Here is a 22485-nt window from a genome sequence, read left to right as displayed (position 1 = left end):
CTATATTCGGGTTTTTTTTTTTTTTTGCACGTAGTCTCGGGCTACGAATCACACACATACACATGCAAACACAAACAAATAAGCAATTGAAACGAACCCCAAACAAGCTCACTCCACAAGTGCATAGACAATTCTACGCACACTGTGCCTTCTAGCATTTTACGCTGGCAAGTTGGGAACACAAACCCGAGGCGGAAAAAAGCAACAAAGTAAATGTAGCCCCTCCACCCCCCTCCCCTTCTCGAGTTTAGATTCTCTCCTTTAAGAAGTGGAAAGCGAGCTCGTTTGTTCTCCCCCTCGCACTCCATTTATTGCTAATTTGGAAGGAAACCTGGCAATGTTAAAATTTTATGTGGAGCAGCCTGCCGTCCATGTTATTTCATTCACATGTTATTAAAGTTTGACTTACCCCGAATGTACAGGGTGTAGCAAAAACACTGATGTACTGTGGTGAAAACACAGGAGCGTGAAGGCGTGCGAAAATAAACGTGCAAGGAGAGATGCTAAGCTGAAGTAAAGTGAGAAGATGTGAAACAAAAACTCTGCTGTTCAAAGAATAATGGCGCAGAAAACTGGAATGAAAAATGCTGGAATCTAAAGGTGAAGATGTTTAATGAAAGGACAGGAGTTTAATCTTGATAATATCTAACTGACGGTTTAAGGGCGTAATGTATTTTCTTCTTTCTTTCTCTCTCTTTCAAACACACACACACACATACACACACACACACACACAAAAAAAAAAAAAACAAAAAACACACAAACTAACAAACAAACACACACTTGAATAGTATCGGTGAAGAAAGGTGTAGCAATAAGGTAAATTCAACCTGAAGAACAAACTGAATGTGCCCGTGAATTAAAGCTTTTCAACTCTCTGCTTTCTTTTCTTTATCTCTCTCTCTCTCTCTCTCTCTCTCTCTCTATATATATATATATATATATATATACAATGTATATATATATATATATATATATACATATATAGAGAGAGATAGAGAGATAGAGAGAGAGAGAGAGAGAGAAAGATAAAGACATATATGTACACATATTTCATTATCGTATACATACCATATATAATACCACATGAAAAGATATCATAGCTACTAGTACTTTCAAACATAGATGACTCAAACAGTGAGACATGTAAATAGAATGGAGATGTGAAAACACGGAATACGATGAGGGAGTGAGGAGGAAGAAGCTGGTCATATTAAACATTACAATAAGAGATGTATAGCTGGTTCGCCTCACCCTGCGTGGCTCTTTCCATTTCTTGGCGTACCCTGTACTCGAGAGTGTATGCACTGGGGGAAAGATGGGGTAGCGCAAGAGTACAGTGGTTATTAATAACATGGAAAAACTGCCGGTCATTTTATCTCATAATGAGCCGCTTGGCTGGGAATGTTCCCCGCCGCTTCCCTCGCCGCATCCTTCTCAATAAAACACGCCTTTGATGCTTGCCGCCACCACCACCATCACGATGAGAGTCCCCCCTCTCCATCCCTCTCCATCTCTTGCTGCTCCAGTCGTATTCTGTTCTCCTCCTCTCTCTCTCCTTTTGCATCTTCGTTTCCATGACGTTCCTTCTCCTCCTCCATTCCGGTTTCTCTCTCTCCATCACATCGTTATCTTTCCTGCATTTACTCAGCAATACAAAATTCTGTGCACGTTGTTCCCCACCCCTTATTCGTAAACACGGTGTCGATAGTTGTGCACATAGTAATTTCAACATACACTCGTTCCTATCTTGCCCTGAATGTGTCATTTCGAGATTTTGCCCAGATGTTTATAAGCTCAGTATAACTCCATGTTAATGCTTGTTACTTCGCGTGCATTGTCCATTCAGTAAAATGTTAACAATATATATGTTTTGCCAAAGCGTTCAGTTTCGGTCGCAGATTCACTGTGTTTATAAAATTACGCCTGTGATGCTAATAACAGCGATCCCCCAACCCCCACGGCCCCACGTACCCCTTTGGCGCCATCCCTTTGGCTTTATGTTCGATCCTCTTCATCATGGGTACAGCACTATATCAGACTCTTCATCTTACACAGATATTCTTCCGTTTTCGGTCACGCAAGGATGACACCATTTCATCCCCCCCCCCCTCATCCCCTCATCCAATGCCAACTCTACTATCAATCCTGTCGAGATCGAAGCGTAACATTGTGGTCATTAGCTATAGTTTCTCAAAATTCATTAATCACGAGGACACGAAAAGGACAAGCGCCCTTCTCGGTACATGAAAAAAAAAACCCCGAAAGGGTGCATGGGAAAAAAAAAAAGAATATCAATCGGGGGGAAAGGACTAGGCGGCAATTCTCCCTAATTGACGTCCCGAAGGAAGGGCACAGTAAAGGGCGTGACTTTGTTATGGCGGGCAGTCCCTTACCGGTGGTCTTTTGATATCTTCTGCAGATGTGATGTGGCCATTTTATGTACGTATATATTCTCCTTCGCAACTTCTCTTTTTCTTTTTACTCTGTCGATTTTTTGCCCGCCTGTGTGTGTGTGTGACTAATGTTAATGATATTGATAGTCTTCACGGAGTAAACTCAATCACGACTCGGGTGCTCTCCTTTGTTGCTATTTTTATGCGATGACTTTGTTTACAAAGAAAAATCCCGTCACAAACCTGTGAATGTATTGTTTTTGAACCCGGGCCCGCGTCCGCGCTCTTTGAATAAAAAGATATCGGTAAGGTCACATACCCTGTTGTCTGGGTGTTTAGTGTGTGTGTATTTGTATGTGTCTGTGTGTGATGGTGTGTGTGTGTGTGTGTGTTTTATTTTGTTTGTATGTATCTCATATTCCACGGCGAGCGATTTGAGGTTTATCACCTGTAAGTGAAAAATGGTGGGTCCATGTAAAAGCTACCCTGCAAAGAAAGAAAGAAAGAAAGAAAGAAAGAAAAAGAAGAAGAAGAAAAAAACAAACCCTCAACCAGCAAGGTGGTTACTTTCAGTATCATTATGAGGAACACCCCAAAATTACAGGCGAATTACTACGGGGTATATGAGATTCGTATATGAGCTTGTGTGTGTGTGTGTGTGTGTGTGTGTGTGTGTGTGTGTGTGTGTGTGTGTGTGTGTGTGTGTGTGTGTGCGTGTGTGTGTGTGTCTCTGTTGTAGATACAGATAAGATTTTCCTGAGTAAAGTGATACACTACATAAACATCATTAATTGTGCTCCAGTATAGTATTCCCCAAAGATCCGAAACGAGATATGACGATTATGATGATCTAGATCAGGCGTTATTTCTAATTGTGTGTATCATTTGACCGAGAGAGATAGAGGGTGAGGGAAATAGGAAGATAGATACTATAGAAGAAAGATGAAAGACGACAGAGTGGAAAAGAAAGAGGGGAAGAGGGATCATGTCAACAGAAACGCAAAAAAAGCGAAGAGGCCTCTTGAACGCTAAGTAAATGTCTATCGTAAAACCCCAACCATTTGACGAATCGCCCTGCGAACTCAAGATGACGTGTCGCTTTATAGCCCAATAATCTGGAAGCACTTCTTATGTACGAACGAAAGAGAAGAAGGGAAAAAATCCGTTCTTTCTCTCTCAATTGACTCCGTAGAAGTGTAAAAGGCCGACCCAATCAAAGGAGCACTTTATTTTTCGTTTATGGTTCCCCGCACTCGGTACAGGACACCGCTGCTTCGGATGGGCGCTGTGTGCTTAATCGTATTATCCTTAGCCCGTATTGATTTGTTGTGTCGCGAAGTATCCTCATTGCGAGTGGAGCGGTTGCAAATACCAGTACGAGGAAATATCGCGGCCGGTGGAAACACGTTCTCTTTATGGTAATCTCACTCTCCACAAGTGGCGTTACTCTCTCGGATCTGTATCGAAAAGAGCGGTTTTTATATTTAACATTATCTGTCGAGCAGTCTTTGCAGCCGTTTGTGTAAAATGGTGAGTCTACCTGCGGGCGTATGTTAGTACGTGTGTGTGTGCGTCTTCTCATTGTGTATGATAATGTGTGTCATTTGTTCCTTTTTTTGCTACCTCAGTGTATCTGAAAGCTGAGTGTTGTTAGTATTTAGTATTTCACACTCTGCTCTAACTCCGACTAAAAAATTGTCAGTTGATACTTTTTAGCTAACAATGTATACGATTCAACGAATGTCTCCTAAAAAAGGACGTGTAACAGTCAAACTCGTATCCCAACAGGGGAAAAACAACGACACAATCTCGGATGACAGCAAAGTGCTGCTTGACTCGTCTAGCCACTCAGCGTCTGATTTGCAAGCAACTGACTTTCCGTTTACCGTTTGATTGGCTAATTGACTAAAACCCAGTGGTATAGTGGGAAAATGTGGACTCGAGATCAGAAGTTCGTGGGTTCAAATCTCGTTTACAAGGGAACCTAGACATAACAGTCTTCTAGAGGATCAGTGCTTACACTGAAGAGGTTACAACCCCTGGTTTATGAAAAGGTCTTCATCATCACTTTAACTTTTATCAATAAAAGAGAAAGAGCTCAGGCTATTGTGGTTTTTTTTTTCTTGGCAGGTAAAATAAATCCTTATCATGCAGACAAACATGTCTACTTGCTAGTAGAGTACATGTTAGGCTCCGACATTCCCAGCGCATTGATAGGGCCTACTGTTAAGGAAATACACCGTACTCAGCAAGACACTTCGTCGATTTCATAAGTTGTTTTGCAATGGAATGGTTTGGTGATATTCTGGTTCACTGTCAACACTATGTTTGTACACATTTCTTTTTTCAATTTTATGTAAGCACTCAAACATAACGGTGTTTTCTTGCCCTTTCTTGTACTTTTCTGTCCTTACACTACGCGGTCATTCTATACCAAAGGTCAGAAGATAGTGGTCAGTTTAGAAGTAGTATAGAACGCTGTCAAGACATCGACTGATAATTTTCCATTGCGGTATATCGAAAGCTGCCGTTCTATGTCTGCAAGACTGCGGTGATGATCTTGAAAATCTATGCGAAATCCACTTACACTTCTTCTCTTCACGTAGTTATTGCGCTGCGGACGGAGAACCAACAGCGCAGAAAGTTCGAAAGTTGAAATCAAAGCTATCAGCTTGTGTGCATGTTGTCACTTGTTTCATAGACTTCTTTCAGACGTCTGGGAGCATTTCTGTCTAATTTTTACCCCAGATTTATTGTTTCATGTCTGGTGCACATGTAGGCCTACTGTAAAGTCAGTGTCGCCGTGCTCTGCGCTCGTTCTTTTGATGCGCGGCCGGGCACGGAAGGAGATGGTGCGCATAACGGCCAAGGTTTGCAGCAGACATTGTCCTTGCCAATAACCGCGAACTGCCAGTCGTTTCAGTTCTTGAACTGTTCGGAAATTAACTTATTCAAACGACTCGAGCGAGAATGAGTAAGCGGCGGCTAAGATACTGCTGTGAAATGAATCCAAGGATGTAATCGACCAGTCGTGTCGGATTGAATCCAAGAAGAGAAAGATAGGAGGGAAAAAAGAATAAGGGGTAAAAAAAAACAGGACAAAAAAAAAAACCCGCGCTGTTTGTCTCTTTAGCAGACGAATAGTGCAACGACCCGCGGAACTCGTACTTCAGTTTGTATGTGGTAGATGGCACAAATAATTCAGACTCAATTCCAGACGTAAGCTAGTTGTCATGAGTACGTTTGAAAACTGTCGTTCATTCAATTTGCTCTAACACTCTGAAAATCACGCTAACTACATTGTAAAAACAGACATACATTATTGCTCTAGCTTTCACCGTTTTTCGCTGTCTGTTTAGAGTGTATCCTTAGAGGAATTTTGTACATACGTCTGGGAAACAGCCCAGATTGGTTTTGGAAAAATTGACGAAACACACGGTCCTTGGGTCAGGGGTCAAGCTAGGTACGTGTTAGGACGTACATGACAGAGAGTTACGAACTTCGGAATTCAATAAGAAAGGAATTATCGTGCACCAGCGCGAGAGATCCTTGATATTGCCAAAAGTAAGATAGAAACGCAAAGGAAAGAATGTAAACCTACGTGTACGAACAACCATATCGTGTAATCGACACTGAAGCTACTGGCATAGATATTTTATGATTTTTTTTTCTGATTCTTTGCAGTGATGCTATCATCATATAAATGATTGATCTTAGGTGATATTTTTCTTTTAAAATTGCGATATCAAAGAGTCGTTTGCAATCTAGACATGTTTTTACAGTACGTGTGAACGATCTTCAAAGGACACATTGTCAGGTAGAGTAGAATCATTAGAAGTAACATGTTTTGAGTCGGATGGTATACAAAAGCCTGTATTGTCATCATAAACTTCTTTTGCTTCATCGGTTCGGGGGGGGGGGGGGGGGGATCGTTTTTACTTTATCAGCGCTCCGCCTTTTTGCTGTTTGGTTTTTCTGCGTATCTTTGTCGTTTGTTAGATATTATTTTTGTCACGCTGTTGACGAGCCCAGCAATGGTGAGGGGAAAAAAAGCAGTTAATTGAAGCAAAACAATGCCTTCTTCTCAGACCTCCTAAAAAACAAACAAACAAACAAACAAACATACAAACAAGAAAACAAAAGGAAACAAAAAAGTTATACAGACTTGATAAAGCCATTTTCCCTTTGTCTATATGGGTGCTTTGAGAACCGTAAAGTTCTAAACAACGGCCCCTTCATTCTGTGCTCTATTATTTTCAGATGACACTGCGTGGAATACTAACAGTGTAACCGAAGAACAGAAACAGCTTACGACGGCCAGCCGTAGTGGCCCGTCTGGCTTGACCTTTCTCCGTTGCAATTGCATATGCAGTGCACTTGCTTTCTCCGGAATCCGACTGTGCAAAGCTCGTGTCTTTGCGCTCTGTTTCTTGAATTCAAGTTGTAGCTTATGCGCCGTAGACTTTATTCCCGTATAGTTGCAATTGAAAACACGCAACGAAGGCGCTGCACTGTCGCAGGGGATTTTCATTTCCGGGTACAATAAACAAGTCCCGTGCTTTGGATTGTGAAACAGAAAAAAAAAAAACCCGGAAAAAAAACAACAAAAAATGGCTTCATGGCAACATTGTCTGACAGCAGTTTCTGCAATGATTGATGTTATGTTCTTAAGCTTAAGTTATAGCAACATTTGTGGTGAAAAGAAATGTGGAAGTATGTTATTCAAACCATCCCCTCATGTTATCCATGAACGAGTCATACAGCCCTTGAGTTCGACACTAAGAAAAAAAAAATGCCCACGAGACCGACACATTAAGCCCCGTGGTGTAATGGTAAACTCGTGATTGGCCTTTTTTGCCTAGTGTCGAACTCATGAGCTGCCAATTCAATGGCTTTGGATTTAATGCCAAGATATTGATCACTGATGATTTCAAAGTGTTTGCGTAAAAACACGTGTTTAGAAAAAAAGTTTAATCATAATCACAAGTCAATGAGAACATCGTTCATTATTAACCGCGAGAGTTTACTGCAACTGATCGACAAATTGGCCTTCATCAGCATAAATATTCAATTTAGTTAATCAGTATTCCGACTGCACTGAAGAATAGGTGATTATTTATGCTGATAAAGGGCAATTTGTCAATTAAATGCAATAAAAACAACTCGACGTATAATAAGAATCCATTATTTTGAACAACACGAGAGTTATTTAATTAACGTTTACAGAATTAAAAACAAACAAACAAACAAACAAAGCTGGCAGATCCACTAGCGTTCTCGCCTGACAGAAGTTTTCTTCTATTCAGTGTACACCGGTATGCATGAAATAAAAACGTTGAACAAGAAAGTGAATGAAAGGTATTGCTATAAGATAATGAGACGATTGGGTTGCGTAATTTCGTATTTAGCATATGTGTTATACAGTATTAAAATATATTCAAATAATTTCCTCAATCATACGTAATATATGAATCATACCCTCTTGTATATAAAAATGTCTCCATTATTTTCTCTGTTACTTTTTGGTAGATACACATTCACTCTCAAATTTCAATATCTAAACTTTATTTTTTTCCAGCTCCAGTGCGAAAACATAATAATCTCTCACAAGGCAAAATTATATTTGTGTATTCTGTGGGCAGACGTGGCGCCGGCCGTTCTTTACGATCAACGATTATGAGGTCAATGTATGTTTTCATACCGCAGACTTGTAGGTCATCGTCATTTTTGTCAGTTTTCATCAGCCACTGAAAGGCTCGCCTTCTCCAGACTTTCAAGCCTTTGATATTGACTTTCCATTCGCATTGGACCGGTATAATGTTTCAATTACGTAAATAATATTGGCATTTAATTTCCGGCCTCGCGAAAAATAGTTTGACTTATTTTTGTCCAGTTTTCACTGTAAGCAGAGGTAGGACTAAAATAATATTCACGATTTGAGGATTCGTACACATTTTCCGGACCAGATGTTAGGCTTACGTCGAATATGATTATGAAGTTATTCGATTTCACCCTGTTCATTTACAAGATAACCGTGCTGTCAAATCAATAATCCTCCATATTCGGCGCAATACGGCAATCCAAACACAATTGCTCTTAATTTCAATATTTGTTTAAGTGACACAAGGTGATTTTGTCGTGGAGTTTACTTCAAAAGGTACAATTAAAAGGAATAGTATATCTCTTAACAAAAATCACATTCAAGAATCTGGATAGAGGGTTTCAATACTGTCGTATATTCAAAACGCATACTACGAACCCTGGCGCTGTAATTCCATTGTTCAACACATATCCTCGTGGATAATTTGATGATGATTAAAGATGCAGCAGTTGCGAGGGCGTATAACAGGCAATGGCCTATAGATGAAGTCCACCTGTTCGGCAGGTTATGGACCAGATACGCCATTGGTCATGACCCTAGCTTGGGCAACTCTCCGTGATTGCTTCGAAATTGATCCCTTCACACATAACACAGACGACTGATGAGTGTGTGCGTAGAAAATAATATGCCACTTTTCTTGATCCCACGCATGCATTTAGGCGTTACTTCGTTCCCCAGTGGCACTCGAGAGCTCAGGCGTGAAAGAAAATCAGGGGGGACGTTATTCCCTCGTCCTGGGGTTATGAAAATTTAATGTTTCCATTTCGGAGAGGGTTCCCTGACACGGATAACTTAGCACGACGAGCACTTCAATCTTTTCTTCCATTTCTTTTTTTTTTCTTTTTGCCAGGAGACAACTTCCAATTAGGATGAAGGCAGGATAATATGGGACGCGAAAAATAGGCGAGAATAATGAGCTCCGTGCGTATGTGTAGGCCTTGTCTGATGGGAAGTAATTAGAAGACCCCTCGCAGCAGAACACCGTGTGACTTTGAATCTTTAGGCAGCAGGGTATCTCAAACAACTGGCTAATCAGAATTTAGGCATTTGTACCACTAATAATGATATTTTTATCTTAAATAAGGACGGTTGTATATCACATTTTCAACGCTCACCGCCAATTATTTGACCATCAAGGGCTGATATTGTTGCCAAGTTGTAGTGCCGCAAACTTGTATATATATTGCCTCGTGTCTCCCGACATCCAACTCCACACTGACTTCTCTTGATGTGGAGAGTCCGGATGTTGAGAAGATGCTCAGAACTGTTTGATCAAAATAAGTATGTCGGAATTTTGATCATTTTACTTTCTTTTCTGCACTCACTAAAGCTCCATCCCCTGACAAAGAGCAACTTCACGCCTTTCGTGATGCCGTCAACAATAAAGTCAGCTGAAATACCACAATATTTGATTTGTGTTATACATCTAACCTTGGCTAATGCTCAAACTGGCAATAGCAAGACGGGTTTCATAAAATAAAACGAACCCATAACCTTTCATTTATGATAGTCATTACTATGTGGAAAAAACATTCTAGGATTTAATCAATTGAGTCTTTGCATTGCAAATAAACAGTGTTATCGTTGCCCTTTCTACAACTTTTTCAAGTGAGTTCTTGGAAGGCAAGAAAGACCTTTTTGGGTGGATGGGGCTGATGGCAGAAAATGAAAATGATTAAAACATTTGATATTTATTTTGATAGAAACGTTTCCTGAATTTGTAATGTCAAGGCCCATATTCACGTCAGTAGAATCAACATGGAGGAGTATTTTACAGGACCAGTACTGGATGTCAGGGGCCTGTTTAATACGACAAGAAATTATTTTGTGTATGAAAGCACGGTACGAGTGTTGAATTATGTTTTCCTCATTGGTTTCATATTTGCCACTTACTGTAGCATTAACCTTCTGTAAGTGCTGTTAAAACATCACTTGAAAGCGCTGTGAAGATGATCTTGACGACTGGCTCTCTGGTGTGTGCAGACGATCTCCACATTCTTCGTTGGCGTTATATTGTCTCCAGCAACTGCTTCTTATCATTGTTAGATGTATGAAGCCGTAAAATCCCGTGTTGCAAGCGACTCTTATCCTCCAAAACAAGGCCTAATCACCAGGCTTACTAACAGGATACCTACCTGACGTGTTTTGTTACGTAATCAGTTTTGAGGGAACCGCTGAGTTCGATTGTTTGATATTTGTTAACTGTCTTACTGTTTATATTTGTCTAGCAATATACATGTAATTAGTGGTGTGAATGTCATGTGTTCCCAGTCGTATTGTAACACGAACGATAGTTCACGAATTTCTGCGTTCTAACGGCAATTCTCAACCAACAAGACTGCAATGATTAACGGCAAGGGCCTTCCATGTTCTTACAGATTTTGCTATATATCAAAGATCAACCGCTTCATTCTGTGACGTCACATCACAGGGCGTATAGACAAAAGAGCCCAATAATGATAATGCATGTAATAGAGTGTAAGATAGCAATGCACCAGTCCCACTGTCACTGCGTAAACATGGTTAAGGCGATGACCGCTGACAGGATGAGAATCGTTTAGCAATGAAGTTTGATATTACTCCTATTTGGAACTAGGACCATGAATCATTAAGTCTACGAAAATAATCAATACATAATACTGCAACGCATATTTGTCCAGTTTTGGTAAACTGTTACGGTTAAATTGAGCTGGGAGCATCCCTTACTACATTATCCACTCTTGATAAACTTCTCTTCCAAACCCCTTTTATATGAAGTGGACTGTCGAAAGCTTTATACCCTGCAGGGTTTATCCGAAGAAATCATCTCTTCCACAAATTATGCTGAGCGTAGGACTTTGCAGTATTCTATATCATTATTCCATGTTTCTTCAGTCAAATTGATTCACGTTTTGTGTCACACCCTTGGAGATTGCACATGGCTTTTCTTTAACGAAAAAAGAAAGAAAAGAAAACAGCTACAAAACAAAGTGGATAAAGCACGTGCTATTGCGTTTCTCTTATACAGTAGAAGTACGGATAGCAGATGGCACGCTCAGAAGCGCAGACGACAAGGCAAGTTGCTTGGATTTCGCGCGTCGACTAGTTGAAGACGAGGGCAGAAGTATAGTTGGTGAGAATTGCACTTGCCGTGTTCAAACAACTTTTTTTTTCTTGCTCTCGCCTCTTCTTTTCCTAACAACTAGTCAACTTGCCGAGTCCCGACAATTCGTCCTTACGTCCGCACTTCTCCGTTTCCGTTAGACAGCTGCGTGGACCTTGAAAGTACAACCGAGGAGCAAATGCAATGTACAACGGCTTACGCGTATCTCCATGGAGCACGTGGGCGACTTCTTCTAACGTGTACGCATCGATCTTGAGACGACCAAAAGCTAGCTCCTTAAGAGGTCTGGAGGAAAGCTAGCGGATGGTCAACCCTGTAAGCCTACTCAAGGGGCGCCATGCCACCCTGATCTACATCGTCCTTCACTAATTGTCTGCAAGAATCCATAGTAATTTGCCATGAAAAAACAAAACAAAACAGGAAAACGTTCCGTTAGCTCAATTGAATAAACACCTATAAGTTATTTCGATCGAAGTCTTGCCGCCTACAGATGAGAGATACGGATTCATGCGCTGGCTTGATTTCAGTTACTCTCTCTTTAACCACACGGCATTGTTCCTTACGTACTCAAACGTATGGATAAATCAAGCAATTCGGGCGATTTTGTTTTCTTGTTGTGAGAATGCGGTAATTGAAGATGGAATATTTGGAGGTGAAAAGTTTCGGATCACTAAATCGTGATCACCATTCCTCTCTGCTCTGCCTCCATCTTGTCTGACGAATCACGTGATTAACGAATCACGTGATTGATGTAGCGGTCGACCTCTCTGTCCTCCACAAGCCCTCGTCGATTTATAAACCTCTCATCACTTCAACATTGTTCAAGTTATCTCAAAAACTCCACACCACTGTCGTTCGTCCTGCTCCTGCTGCCTTTGAATCTCACTCTCGGTATCTCCTCCTCCTCCTCCTTCTTCTTCTGTTTATCCATCATCATCATTATCGTCGTCGTCATAATAATAATCATCATCATCATCATCATCATCATCATCATCACCGTATAGTCATCATCATTAGAAACATCATCATGTTCTTCATCACCATCATCATCACCATAACCACAGAGTCATAATTTTTTCCCAAATCAACAAGCCATCTTCTTCTTTCCTTTTCTTCATCCTCCTCCCTCTTCTCTTCGTTTTCTTCTTCTTCAAAATCACCATCAGCACCATCTCCGCGATCATCATCATCATCATTATCATCATCATCATCATCATCATCGCGATCGTCATCATCGTAATCATCATAAACCTCTTTATCATCTTCTTTCTCCCCCTTCTCCGCATCATCCATTGAAGTCATTCTTACGTCAGTAAAAGGTTTATGGTTTGTATCATTGCATGCTCAACACTCATCTGTAGAATATAGACCGCCCAAGAGACAAGTAAACGATTTCGAACTTATGTATAATGTTATTCACAGTACCGCTGCATACAAGATCATCCATCGCAGCTATGCGTCGATGAAAATTTGATTAGCGAGTTTAATACTATATCGCAGACGACAAGACTATTTATTATCACGCGAAGAAGATTATTTCGAGGCCTACTTATTTTTGTATGTATCTCTGTCTCAACGCACACTTTTTCTTATCCGTACATATGCGTGTACTTTTATAATCTTTGCTTTTGATATGGTTGTACAATGTATATTATATGTGTGTTTAAGAGACTGCCGTGTTCATTATATTCATTGCTAAATGTGGTTCCTATATTTTCAATATTTTTACATTCTGTTGTTGTAGGGCCTACTTTTGTTTTGTGTTTTGCTGCTGCAATTGAACCATACATTGCAGGGTTTCATACATGGATGAATGTGTGCTATTGATGTACGCGCTCCAAAACAAGATGTTTGTGTAAGCTCATTTTCCTTTCCTTTCACATTGGTCACAAAATAGACATCACTTCCATTTCCAAGCCCCCGAAATTCAATTGATGAAGATCCCACTGTATTCAGCTGATGGTATAGCCAGAAGAGCACCAATTTTTGAAACGTTCTTTTTTTTTTAAATATCACTCTTTTATTTGTGCAAAATATGCAATGCGGTGTTGAAGACTTTGTACCTTTTCCGCGTTTTCGAGTGTGTTGATGTTTATAAAATATGATAACCAGCCAACCGTGGTGCCCATTGTTCAGTGTCGCATTATCATTTTGTAAGCTAATAGATATTATTCCGACCGCGATTTCCGAATATGCACGGGAGAATATGCACGGCATCATACACACAAACATGCAGGCAGACTGTCTGATGGGTTGTACTATTCAAAAGGTCATGCATTGTCCCAAACTCGAGCCTCGCGGCTCGCCGCAATTCAGTTGAGTTGCCAAAGACAAGAGCTATTGTGTGGTAATCATTTTCACAAATTGGTAAGTGCGTCCTATATAACGCTTTAATTTAGCAGGTGTAATATGGCGAGGAATCGATGCAAAAGTATGGACGTAAAAGAAAAAAAACAACAAAAAGTAAAGTAGTAGAGTGTATATAAAGATAGACAATGGATGAACGGGAGAGAGAGAGAGAGAAGGGGGGGGGGATGTAATCCAAGTAGTTTATTCGTCCACAAAACTTGCTTATTTTTCCTCAAACAAAAATATAAGATGCCCCCAATCTGTTGTATCATATCATTATAATCATAAAAGCTTGCAAATGAGGTAGTATAAAATCTCGATATAAATTACACACGCAACATTTGACAATAAAGTTTTGTCTTTCTCCGTAAGAATGTGCACAAAAGTGTTCCTTTTAGGTTGAAGCCATGAGTCCCAACACTTCGCTTCAGTTCGTTATATTTCCAACCAAGTGTAAATGTAAAATGAAAAGTTACTGAACTTGTCCTGACTACACGAAAGGGCCTTTCGTTTTCTCCAAGGAAAGAAGTGATTTATATTGACACATACTACTCTCACATTAATAATGACTATCTACGATGTGAGTACAGTGTACAAGAAAGTAGGGCGGGTTGATTGTATCAGGGAGGTGGGACTTCCCACCTCCCTGATTGTATCCACAGCACTTACAGATGCCTTGTAGAGATACGGTGGTCGTTGCTATAGTAAGATGAAAGAGTATACTGTACTGCCTGGCTTTATGACGTCATCAGTTGAAAGATTCGGTCGTGCTAGAGCACCAGGATTCCCTTGTCTCAAAGAGATTTGCACATTGAAATTTGATAATAACATAAAACAACATTTCCCCATAGTATTTGACATGCAAGATGTGGAAGTAACGTGAATGTATATCGCATAATGAATATTGACAACAGCTAGCATACAAACCATCCTATCTAACTGTACATCTAGGTATGATATGTAAATCATTGGTTGGATCGAGAGAATTCTTTGACAGTGCCCTGTGGAGATGGAGTGAATGAATGAATCTTAGATGATTGTCGCGATTGATCAATGTACTCTTAACCCGTTCTCTGTCAATGAGTCAAATGTGCACAGATAATAACACACAAACATATGGACCGATAAGCAGTATGACACACGATGGGTTAAACGCAGCATTCTCATTGTCATACATGAGTATCCAAGCGGAGTATTTTTATTACATTAATGCATATTTTAAAGGGAACGTATAGTTTTGGTTGAGGCCTAGCTTCAAGTTTCTAACTTTTTTTTAGGTGAGATGATGAGAAACCAACAATGAAATGTGAAAGCACATGTAATTTCAAGAGGAATTCAACGTTTATTTGATAAAAAATGGTTTTAAAATTGATGAGATATCCAAAACACAGCGATCCTAATAAAAGGTGGGACCCACCTTCTATTATGATCGCTTTGTTTTACTTTGTTTTTGGATGTCTCAGCCATTCCAAAACCGATTTTCACCAAATAAACTTTGAATTCCTTTTGGAATGGTATGCCCAATAGTATTTCATAAGAGGTTTCTTGGTATCTCGCAAAAAGCCCAATCCTCATCTCCACCAATACTATACCACCCCTTTAAGCTGTTCTCTATTCACACGGCGGAAACACACACACACAAATGTGGCTGGTAATCTTCAGTTTGTAGGTCTGAAACTTCGAAAAATGTGTCAGTAACGGTATCAATGTGTCGTGTTAGCGTATCATGTATGTTTCATAGCAAAAAGAAAGAAAGAAAAGAAATTGAATATAGAAATTGAGATAATGAAAGAAAAAAAAAAACATGGAGAAGAAGTGCTCTTATGGCCTATATCCATGGCAGGTATGATGCATGTCCTACTGCATATACCATACCCAACAAATATCAGGTTGTAGTGGCACGCAGCTGTTTGACCCGACATTTGTCGCAGTCCTTTGTTACTTTGTGGGCAACGTTGGTCATGGGATCCCGAATATCACAGGCACCAATCCTGATCGGATTCACGTATATAGACGTTGTTCTCATCCACTAAGTACCTGTCATACCTTGTTACACTCCCCATAGGGAACACGAGCTGCAACAGTTACACCGGTGCGAGCAAAAACCCCTTGATACAGTTTCAACCGTACTGAGCCATCATTCCCTTATATTCTCACGCTCCCCCCCCCCCCCCAAAAAAAAAAAAAAATGCCAAGAGACTCCTCCGAAACCTCAGGTGGGAATTACTCCCAAACCCGCACTGTGTACCCCAATGACTTTGTTGGTTCCTGCTCCACATCATTCTCTTGCGAAGCGATATTTTGACCTCATCAATAGCGTTATTTCCCGCTATAAACTCGATGCAGTTTCGTTATGATACTTCTACAGTTGACAACGACGGCGCGGGTCGAGTTAAGCTTGCTGGTATTCTTATAACATTGGATATTTTACCACGCGTGAGAATGCCATTACAAATTGGACGCAGGCTAGATGTCAGCAAATGATCGTAGATGGCGCTGAGCTACTTTCCAGTTTATAGCGATCTGTTCGCCAATTTCCTTTGTGGCAAAGTAACTCTAATCGATCGTTTGTGCTTTTATCTTATTAGAAACCCTCGATTAATGGCTACTGTTTTATTGCAATCCTTTAAAAGTTAATGGGTTTTATTCTCTACCAGATACTCATAATCTATCACTTCCAACTGAACCCCATGGAAGACAAGGGCATGTTGCATAAGATTTTTAACCTGAGAATATTCGGGTTTACTTTTAACAGAGCTTTTTCCGCTGTGAAAGTCAACGGCAGAATCATGCTAACCCGAGTTTTCACTTCTTACCAGAGTTTTTTCTCGGATAAAAAGTTTGTTGTAACAGGCGCAAGGTAGTGCAGCCAGATGAATGCGGGCTATGCCGCCATCTTATCGGATGGAAAAGGAAACAAACAAACAAACAAACAAACAAACAAATCTGTATCATTTCATGCGTCATGAATTTTGAATCTTTTCAAAATTTCGTTTCTCTTTTCAGAATGTCACGGACTCGTCACCGTCACCCACCCCAACTCCATTATCGACACAGCCGTCGTCATCTCCGCCTGTCAATGCAACAAACCGAACACCAACTCACTGCGTCAGCGGGCGCTTCACTTCCACCGGGGCGTGCTGCGAGGAGTGCCCGCCAGGATTCAGAGTGCACCAACAATGCACGGAGAAGAACAGCACCAACACGATTTGCACCATGTGCGAACCGGAAGTGACGTTTTCTGACGTCGCCAGTCACATGGAGACATGTAAGCCCTGCACGAGGTGCACCCACAACCAGAAACAGGTGTCCGCTTGCGACATCATGCAGGATGCCGTCTGCGAGTGCGACCAGGATTACTTCAAGAGTTCCGGCGGCGTATTTCCTTGCAGCCAGTGCAACATCTGCCCGCCCGGTTTTGGCGCCGCCGTCCCTTGCTCCCCGACGCAGAACTCCGTGTGTGAGAAGTGCGAAAACGGGACCTTCTCGGACGAGATCAGCACGAGGGGACGCTGTAAGCAGTGCACAGTGTGTGGCGAGAAGAGTAGTGTGTTGAAACCCTGCACCAGGTTCTCCGATACCGTGTGCTCTGGTAAGCTCCTCACCTGCTCAATACAAAGGGGTCATCCCACGAGACCGATACCCACGAGTCATACAGCTCACGAGTTCGACATTAGAAAAGAAAAGGTCCAGAGTCATACAGCCCATGAGTTCGACATTAGGCAAAATAAGGCCTAAGAGTTCGACACTAGGTAAAAAACAGCCCATGAGTTCGACATTACAACACGGCACTTAATGTGTCGGTCTCGTGGGCCTTGTTTGCTTGGTGTCGAACTAATAGGCTGTACGACTCGTGGGCTGTATGACTCGTGGATGGTATGATTCGTGCTTGACGAACTCGTGATGTGCACCCTATTCATTATAACTTCTTAAACTTGACACAACACTACTCTACCAAGCAGGAAAGCAAGAAACAGACAGACAGATACTTGAAGAAACATCCCCACTGTCATTCCTTTCTATGCGATACCAATCCACTTAGCCAGGAAAAGTTCTGTAGCTCAAAACTCCACAGTTAAAAGTGCTGAATTAGCTATACCTCTATTAATGTACGAAGGAGTAAAATGTCACCATGACAACTAACACGCTCCCATCGTACGCTGGGACAGTCGTACTTTAATTACAGTGCGTTGTATATCAAGTTGGAAATGATGGTCTCATTATCAGAAAAAAAAAAACAACTAACAAAAACTTTATGTAAAACGAAGTATTCCTCCAATAGCATCTCTCCCTGTTTTTTTTTTCCCTCTGTGTTATGAAGAGGCGTCACGTTATGTCAATATCCGATCGATTGACTTTCTCTTGACTCCACAGATGTTGGAGTTCCTCCGTCGACCTACAAACCGCTCGGTGGTGACGTCACAATGACATCGCGAAACCCCATGCCAGGGATGGAGGCGTCTGGGTTCAGCGTGGTGCCGATCTTCTGCTCGCTGCTCGGGCTTGTCATTTTTGGTCTCCTGGCTTACGTCATCTTCAAAAAGTGGTCCTTCAAGAAGATGAAGCTCCGACACACACAAAAGATGACAAGGTTGGTATATCAGTACTGGCAGTTTTCTTTCGCTATACGTTGTATCGAAATTTCGTTATAACCGAACAAATAAACAGTAAAAATACATAGAGTGAAAAATGTTGCGGCCTAAATTTTTACTTCGTTGTAATCGGATTTTTCGTTATTACCGTGTTCGTTATAACGGTAGTGCGCTGTAATATCACCGACCACTACGCTGCATTCACTATTTTACATGCTAATTTAATAACTGGGACGGTCGGAACGTTTTTGCCAAATATATCGCAGGGACAAGATGAACAACCCTATTAATATGGCGGAACCGAAATTTGCATTAATGACAAAACCATACAACCAGGCACTACATCGTCTTTGAATTTAGTATCTCCCAGATAAGCAAAAATACAGCTGTGTCGTGTTAAGATTCTTCGCAACAACGTAATTCTATTTTTTGATGATATGAGAAGCAGAATAAATGTAAGCAAACAAACCAACCAACAAAAGAAGTGATTTCACTTTTAACAGCTGGATGCCGCCATACAGGTCTCCACTGTGATGAAACAAACGTAATAGCTATTAAAGTTTCATTGTCATTTCCCCCTTGCATTCGCAGATCCAACTCCTGCCACACGGATATGGAAGCGAATACCATTTCTGTGCTGTCTCTGAAGAATGGACAAAGTTTCCACTCCAGGGATTCGGCCCTGGACCGGTCGGGAATCGGGAGCATTAGTAGACAACCCCTCATGGCAGGTGAGAATTTCTGCGTCCCGAAAACGCGCGTTAGGCTTAAAATTAAGACGCCGTAGCCGGTAGAGGGCGTTTATCATGTTGACAGCGTTGTGGTAAAGCATAAGACTCGGACTCCGTCTAGACTAGAATCCTGCCAATACACCTTCGACGCAGGAATTTTCAAACCATTATGTTCCTGGCATGTTGGGGGTTATAGCAATCTGTAGCACGCCTACATTTTACAACAGTTCTTACACTGAAGGGACTTCCACCCGAATGAATAAGACCATTATGATTATCACGATTTGGCACTGACGTTTATATCCTGAAATTATCATACTTTGTTATCATCTGGATTGCTTGATAGCAAACGAATTTAGTGTCATTTTTAAACATTTCAAATTAACTCCATCATCAACATAGAGCAAAATGAAACCTTTCCAGTTGACAACTCACTTTTCTAAAACAAGAGTATTATTGAGCTTATGATTAAAAATTTCTACATTTTCTTTTTTTTAAATGATTTCTGGCAGCTGTAGTAACAACATTTTGGAACATTGATTTGCTATATGCACTTTAAAAGCTCAATTATTAGTATTACCCGAGTTATTTACATCCATTACTTTTTAAGATTTGTACATAATGTATATTATCCTTAATTGCAATGCATGCATGAACACTGCGGTATTTGGAGTGAGTTTTACGTAGACTAATAAAAATTACGGTTATCGGTCTTGATTGGTTTAATGCTTCTTACCTTCTTCTCATTCGAGATTTATAATCCAAATAAGACAAATAATGCAGTGGAGATTAAATCCATTCTTCCCTCTTTGCTGTTATGTGTCGAATTTTCGTCACAGTCCCCAGCACGACTCCGTATCAGCATCTCCCAGCGGACAAGCGAGCCGAACTCGAGAGGGCGCTGTTCACTTCGCGTATGGACGGACGCGACTGGCGAGGCTTGGCCCGGGAACTAGGATTCACAGACGTCGACATCGTGAGCATCGCACAGACCTCAACGGCAGCAACGCCGCCGCCCCGCGTCATGCTGGTTGCCTGGCAGGCAAGGGACAGCAAACGCGCCACAGTCGGTGCCCTGGTGGAGTCCCTCATTAGGATACGACGGAACGACGTTGCCAATTTGATACCAGTTTTTACCTACAATGCATACCACCTCCAGAATTCATGATAGAAGACGAACGAAACTTTTCATACCTTGCTTTTTTGTATGGGCGTAGATCTGGACTTGGAAGATTGCCGCTGAATTTGCTTTTGTTTTCAGATAAACAGACACTGGGGAAGAGTTGTGAAGACGGAGATCTGAACTTGCCCGGATGTACAACGGGATGACGTCAAGACAAGTGTACTTTGAACACACTGCAAAGCCAACCTTGTGTCCAATTAAGACATTTGAAAAGATCTTAATGAAAGAAGAGTAGTACAATGTACTTGTTCACACATAACGTTAGACAGTCATGCTGCTGCAATACAATGATCATTTGTGAGGAAGGAGATCACGTGATGATTTTGTTGTTGTTGTAACTAACAAATTGCTAATGTTGGTCAGTAAGGAACAGAAGCGAAGTTCATAACAGCAAAGTGTGATTAATATCGTTATATGCTTTTATTCATTTCTGTATTCATGGCACGCTGTATCTTATTCAAGATGGTATGATCTAATATGCAAATATTCATGATGGCATTTTTGGTCTATTTGCACGCTGGGATGATTGACTTTGAGAAGGGGGAAGGAGAAAATAAAGGATGAGCAATGTATCTGCAGAAAATAAGAGACGAAGGAGGACGGTGGAGAAAATAATGGAAAGGGGGAGCTCAAAGAGGAAAGACGTCAAGAATATTCAGCTGTAAGCGCTGGACCTGCAAATCTTTTCCTTTTTTTTTTTTCATGGAAAATGCCTCTTCTATATTAAAAGAGACTAGCTTTGGTTTCACTACACTCGCGCGAATATACACACACATACGCACACACACCCTAACTGCATTTTCTCCCCTTATAAAAAGCGTTTTAGTGGACAATAATTTCTTCCTCATCAATTATTTCCTTTTTATTATGATAATCTCTTGTTCACGACACAATCAGGGAGGCATGTATTCTTGTAGATGAGTGTGAAATTTGACCTTGAAATAGTTAAGCAGAACAAACTCAAAATATTATTAGGGAACCCGACGGAGAGGGGAAAAAACCCAACCTATTCTGAGCACGCGCAGAATCGCGTATCAAAGTCGATCTAGCTTGCGTCGCCTGAGTTTTCACTACGCGTTCTGTGCTATTTTTACGTCCGCTCAATTCACGACGTAGAGAGCTACTTTATGCACCGACCATATGGGGGCGCCATTTTGTTTTTTGTAGGTTGCGTCTCGGCGTAATCTAAAGTTACTTTTCAACACGACGCAGGGAAGAGGAGAACGTCCGCGTCGCAAATCTAAAGCTCCCTATTATATTGTATATGCGGTGTGCGTGCGTACTATATAAAGTTAATGGTAAGTTATCTACGTGTAATTCTCATGGATTATCTAACTAGTGACCACTAATTTGAAAAAAAAAATCATTAAAGTTCCTATTGTGAAACGTAATAAAAAGAAAGCGCAATTATCGTTTGCATCAAATCTTGGCGATGTTAAGGGGTGGGGGTGGGGGTGGGGGGGGGGGGGGGGGGTAGGGGCCGGCCTGGGACTGAAAAGGTTGTTACTACTAAATCATCAACCCAAACTATGATTTTGATGGTAGTTTGCTCACTGTCCAGTTAAGACAGTTGTGAGTTGATATCACCATTGCCTCAAATATTTTGCGTAATGTGTTCTCGACAAAATATTAACGTAGTGGTATTGTGCAAACATGAAAATTCCAGAATTTTTTGTTTGTTAAATGAAGTGCTGACGAAACCCCTATCACATTATCTGGATTTACTCCAACTTTTAAAGAAAACTTGGCCATGGCTTGGATTTGTTCCGTATTGTTCACTAGTTTCTGTAACTTCATTTTTGTATGCGTTTACTCTACATACATTTACGTACAGTCAAAAATACAATGCAATATAAGAGATGAAATCGTTCAGCAATTACGAAGCGTCAGTTATTGTAGCGATCATTGTCCCTGGTAACAAGCCATAATAAATTAAAGTAGCGAAATGGCAATTCATATTGCACTCGTGGAAAGTTAAGAAACTGTACGGGAAACGGTCATTATCTACGATTTTCTTAAAGGTAACTTTTAATCGAAATTGAGTTCAATTCATATTTGAAATAGAAAGAGATGATTTAATCAAGTAATAATGATAGTAATATCATCGCTGCGATTCATTTGTGTGACATTCACTTGCAAACCTGCAACAAATAAGGATTTTGTACAACATTTTGTGAAGCAGGAACCTGGAGAGTGACATCATTGGATATCACTCTGGATCTTCCGACTATGACGTCATTTTTTCATGTG

At 40.8% G+C, this 22485-nt stretch overlaps 2 protein-coding genes across 2 annotated transcripts in view; one reads left to right on the top strand and one right to left on the bottom strand.

The window, feature by feature from the left end:
• Positions 1-1601, bottom strand: part of LOC139745193 (LETM1 domain-containing protein 1-like) — a 59667-nt gene extending 58066 nt beyond the window's left edge. The window contains exon 1 of the mRNA XM_071655600.1: positions 1483-1601. Within this exon, the coding sequence (XP_071511701.1) occupies positions 1483-1601 (119 nt within the window). The remainder of the gene's footprint in view (positions 1-1482) is intronic.
• A 14618-nt stretch (positions 1602-16219) lies between these two features.
• Positions 16220-20220, top strand: LOC139745192 (tumor necrosis factor receptor superfamily member 16-like). The gene is made up of 5 exons (XM_071655599.1): positions 16220-16279; positions 16736-17321; positions 18104-18320; positions 18913-19052; positions 19892-20220. The coding sequence occupies exons 1-5, from the start codon at positions 16220-16222 to the stop codon at positions 20218-20220; spliced, it is 1332 nt and encodes a 443-aa protein (XP_071511700.1).
• The last annotated feature ends 2265 nt before the right edge of the window (positions 20221-22485 follow it).

Source organism: Diadema antillarum, unplaced genomic scaffold, assembly GCF_040938485.1.
Source record: "Diadema antillarum isolate AM-2024a unplaced genomic scaffold, OU_Dant_1.0 seq00001239_RagTag, whole genome shotgun sequence".
NCBI lineage: Eukaryota > Metazoa > Echinodermata > Echinoidea > Diadematoida > Diadematidae > Diadema > Diadema antillarum.
The sequence above is the reverse complement of the archived record's forward strand: the minus strand, read 5'-3'. Positions and strand labels throughout refer to the sequence as shown.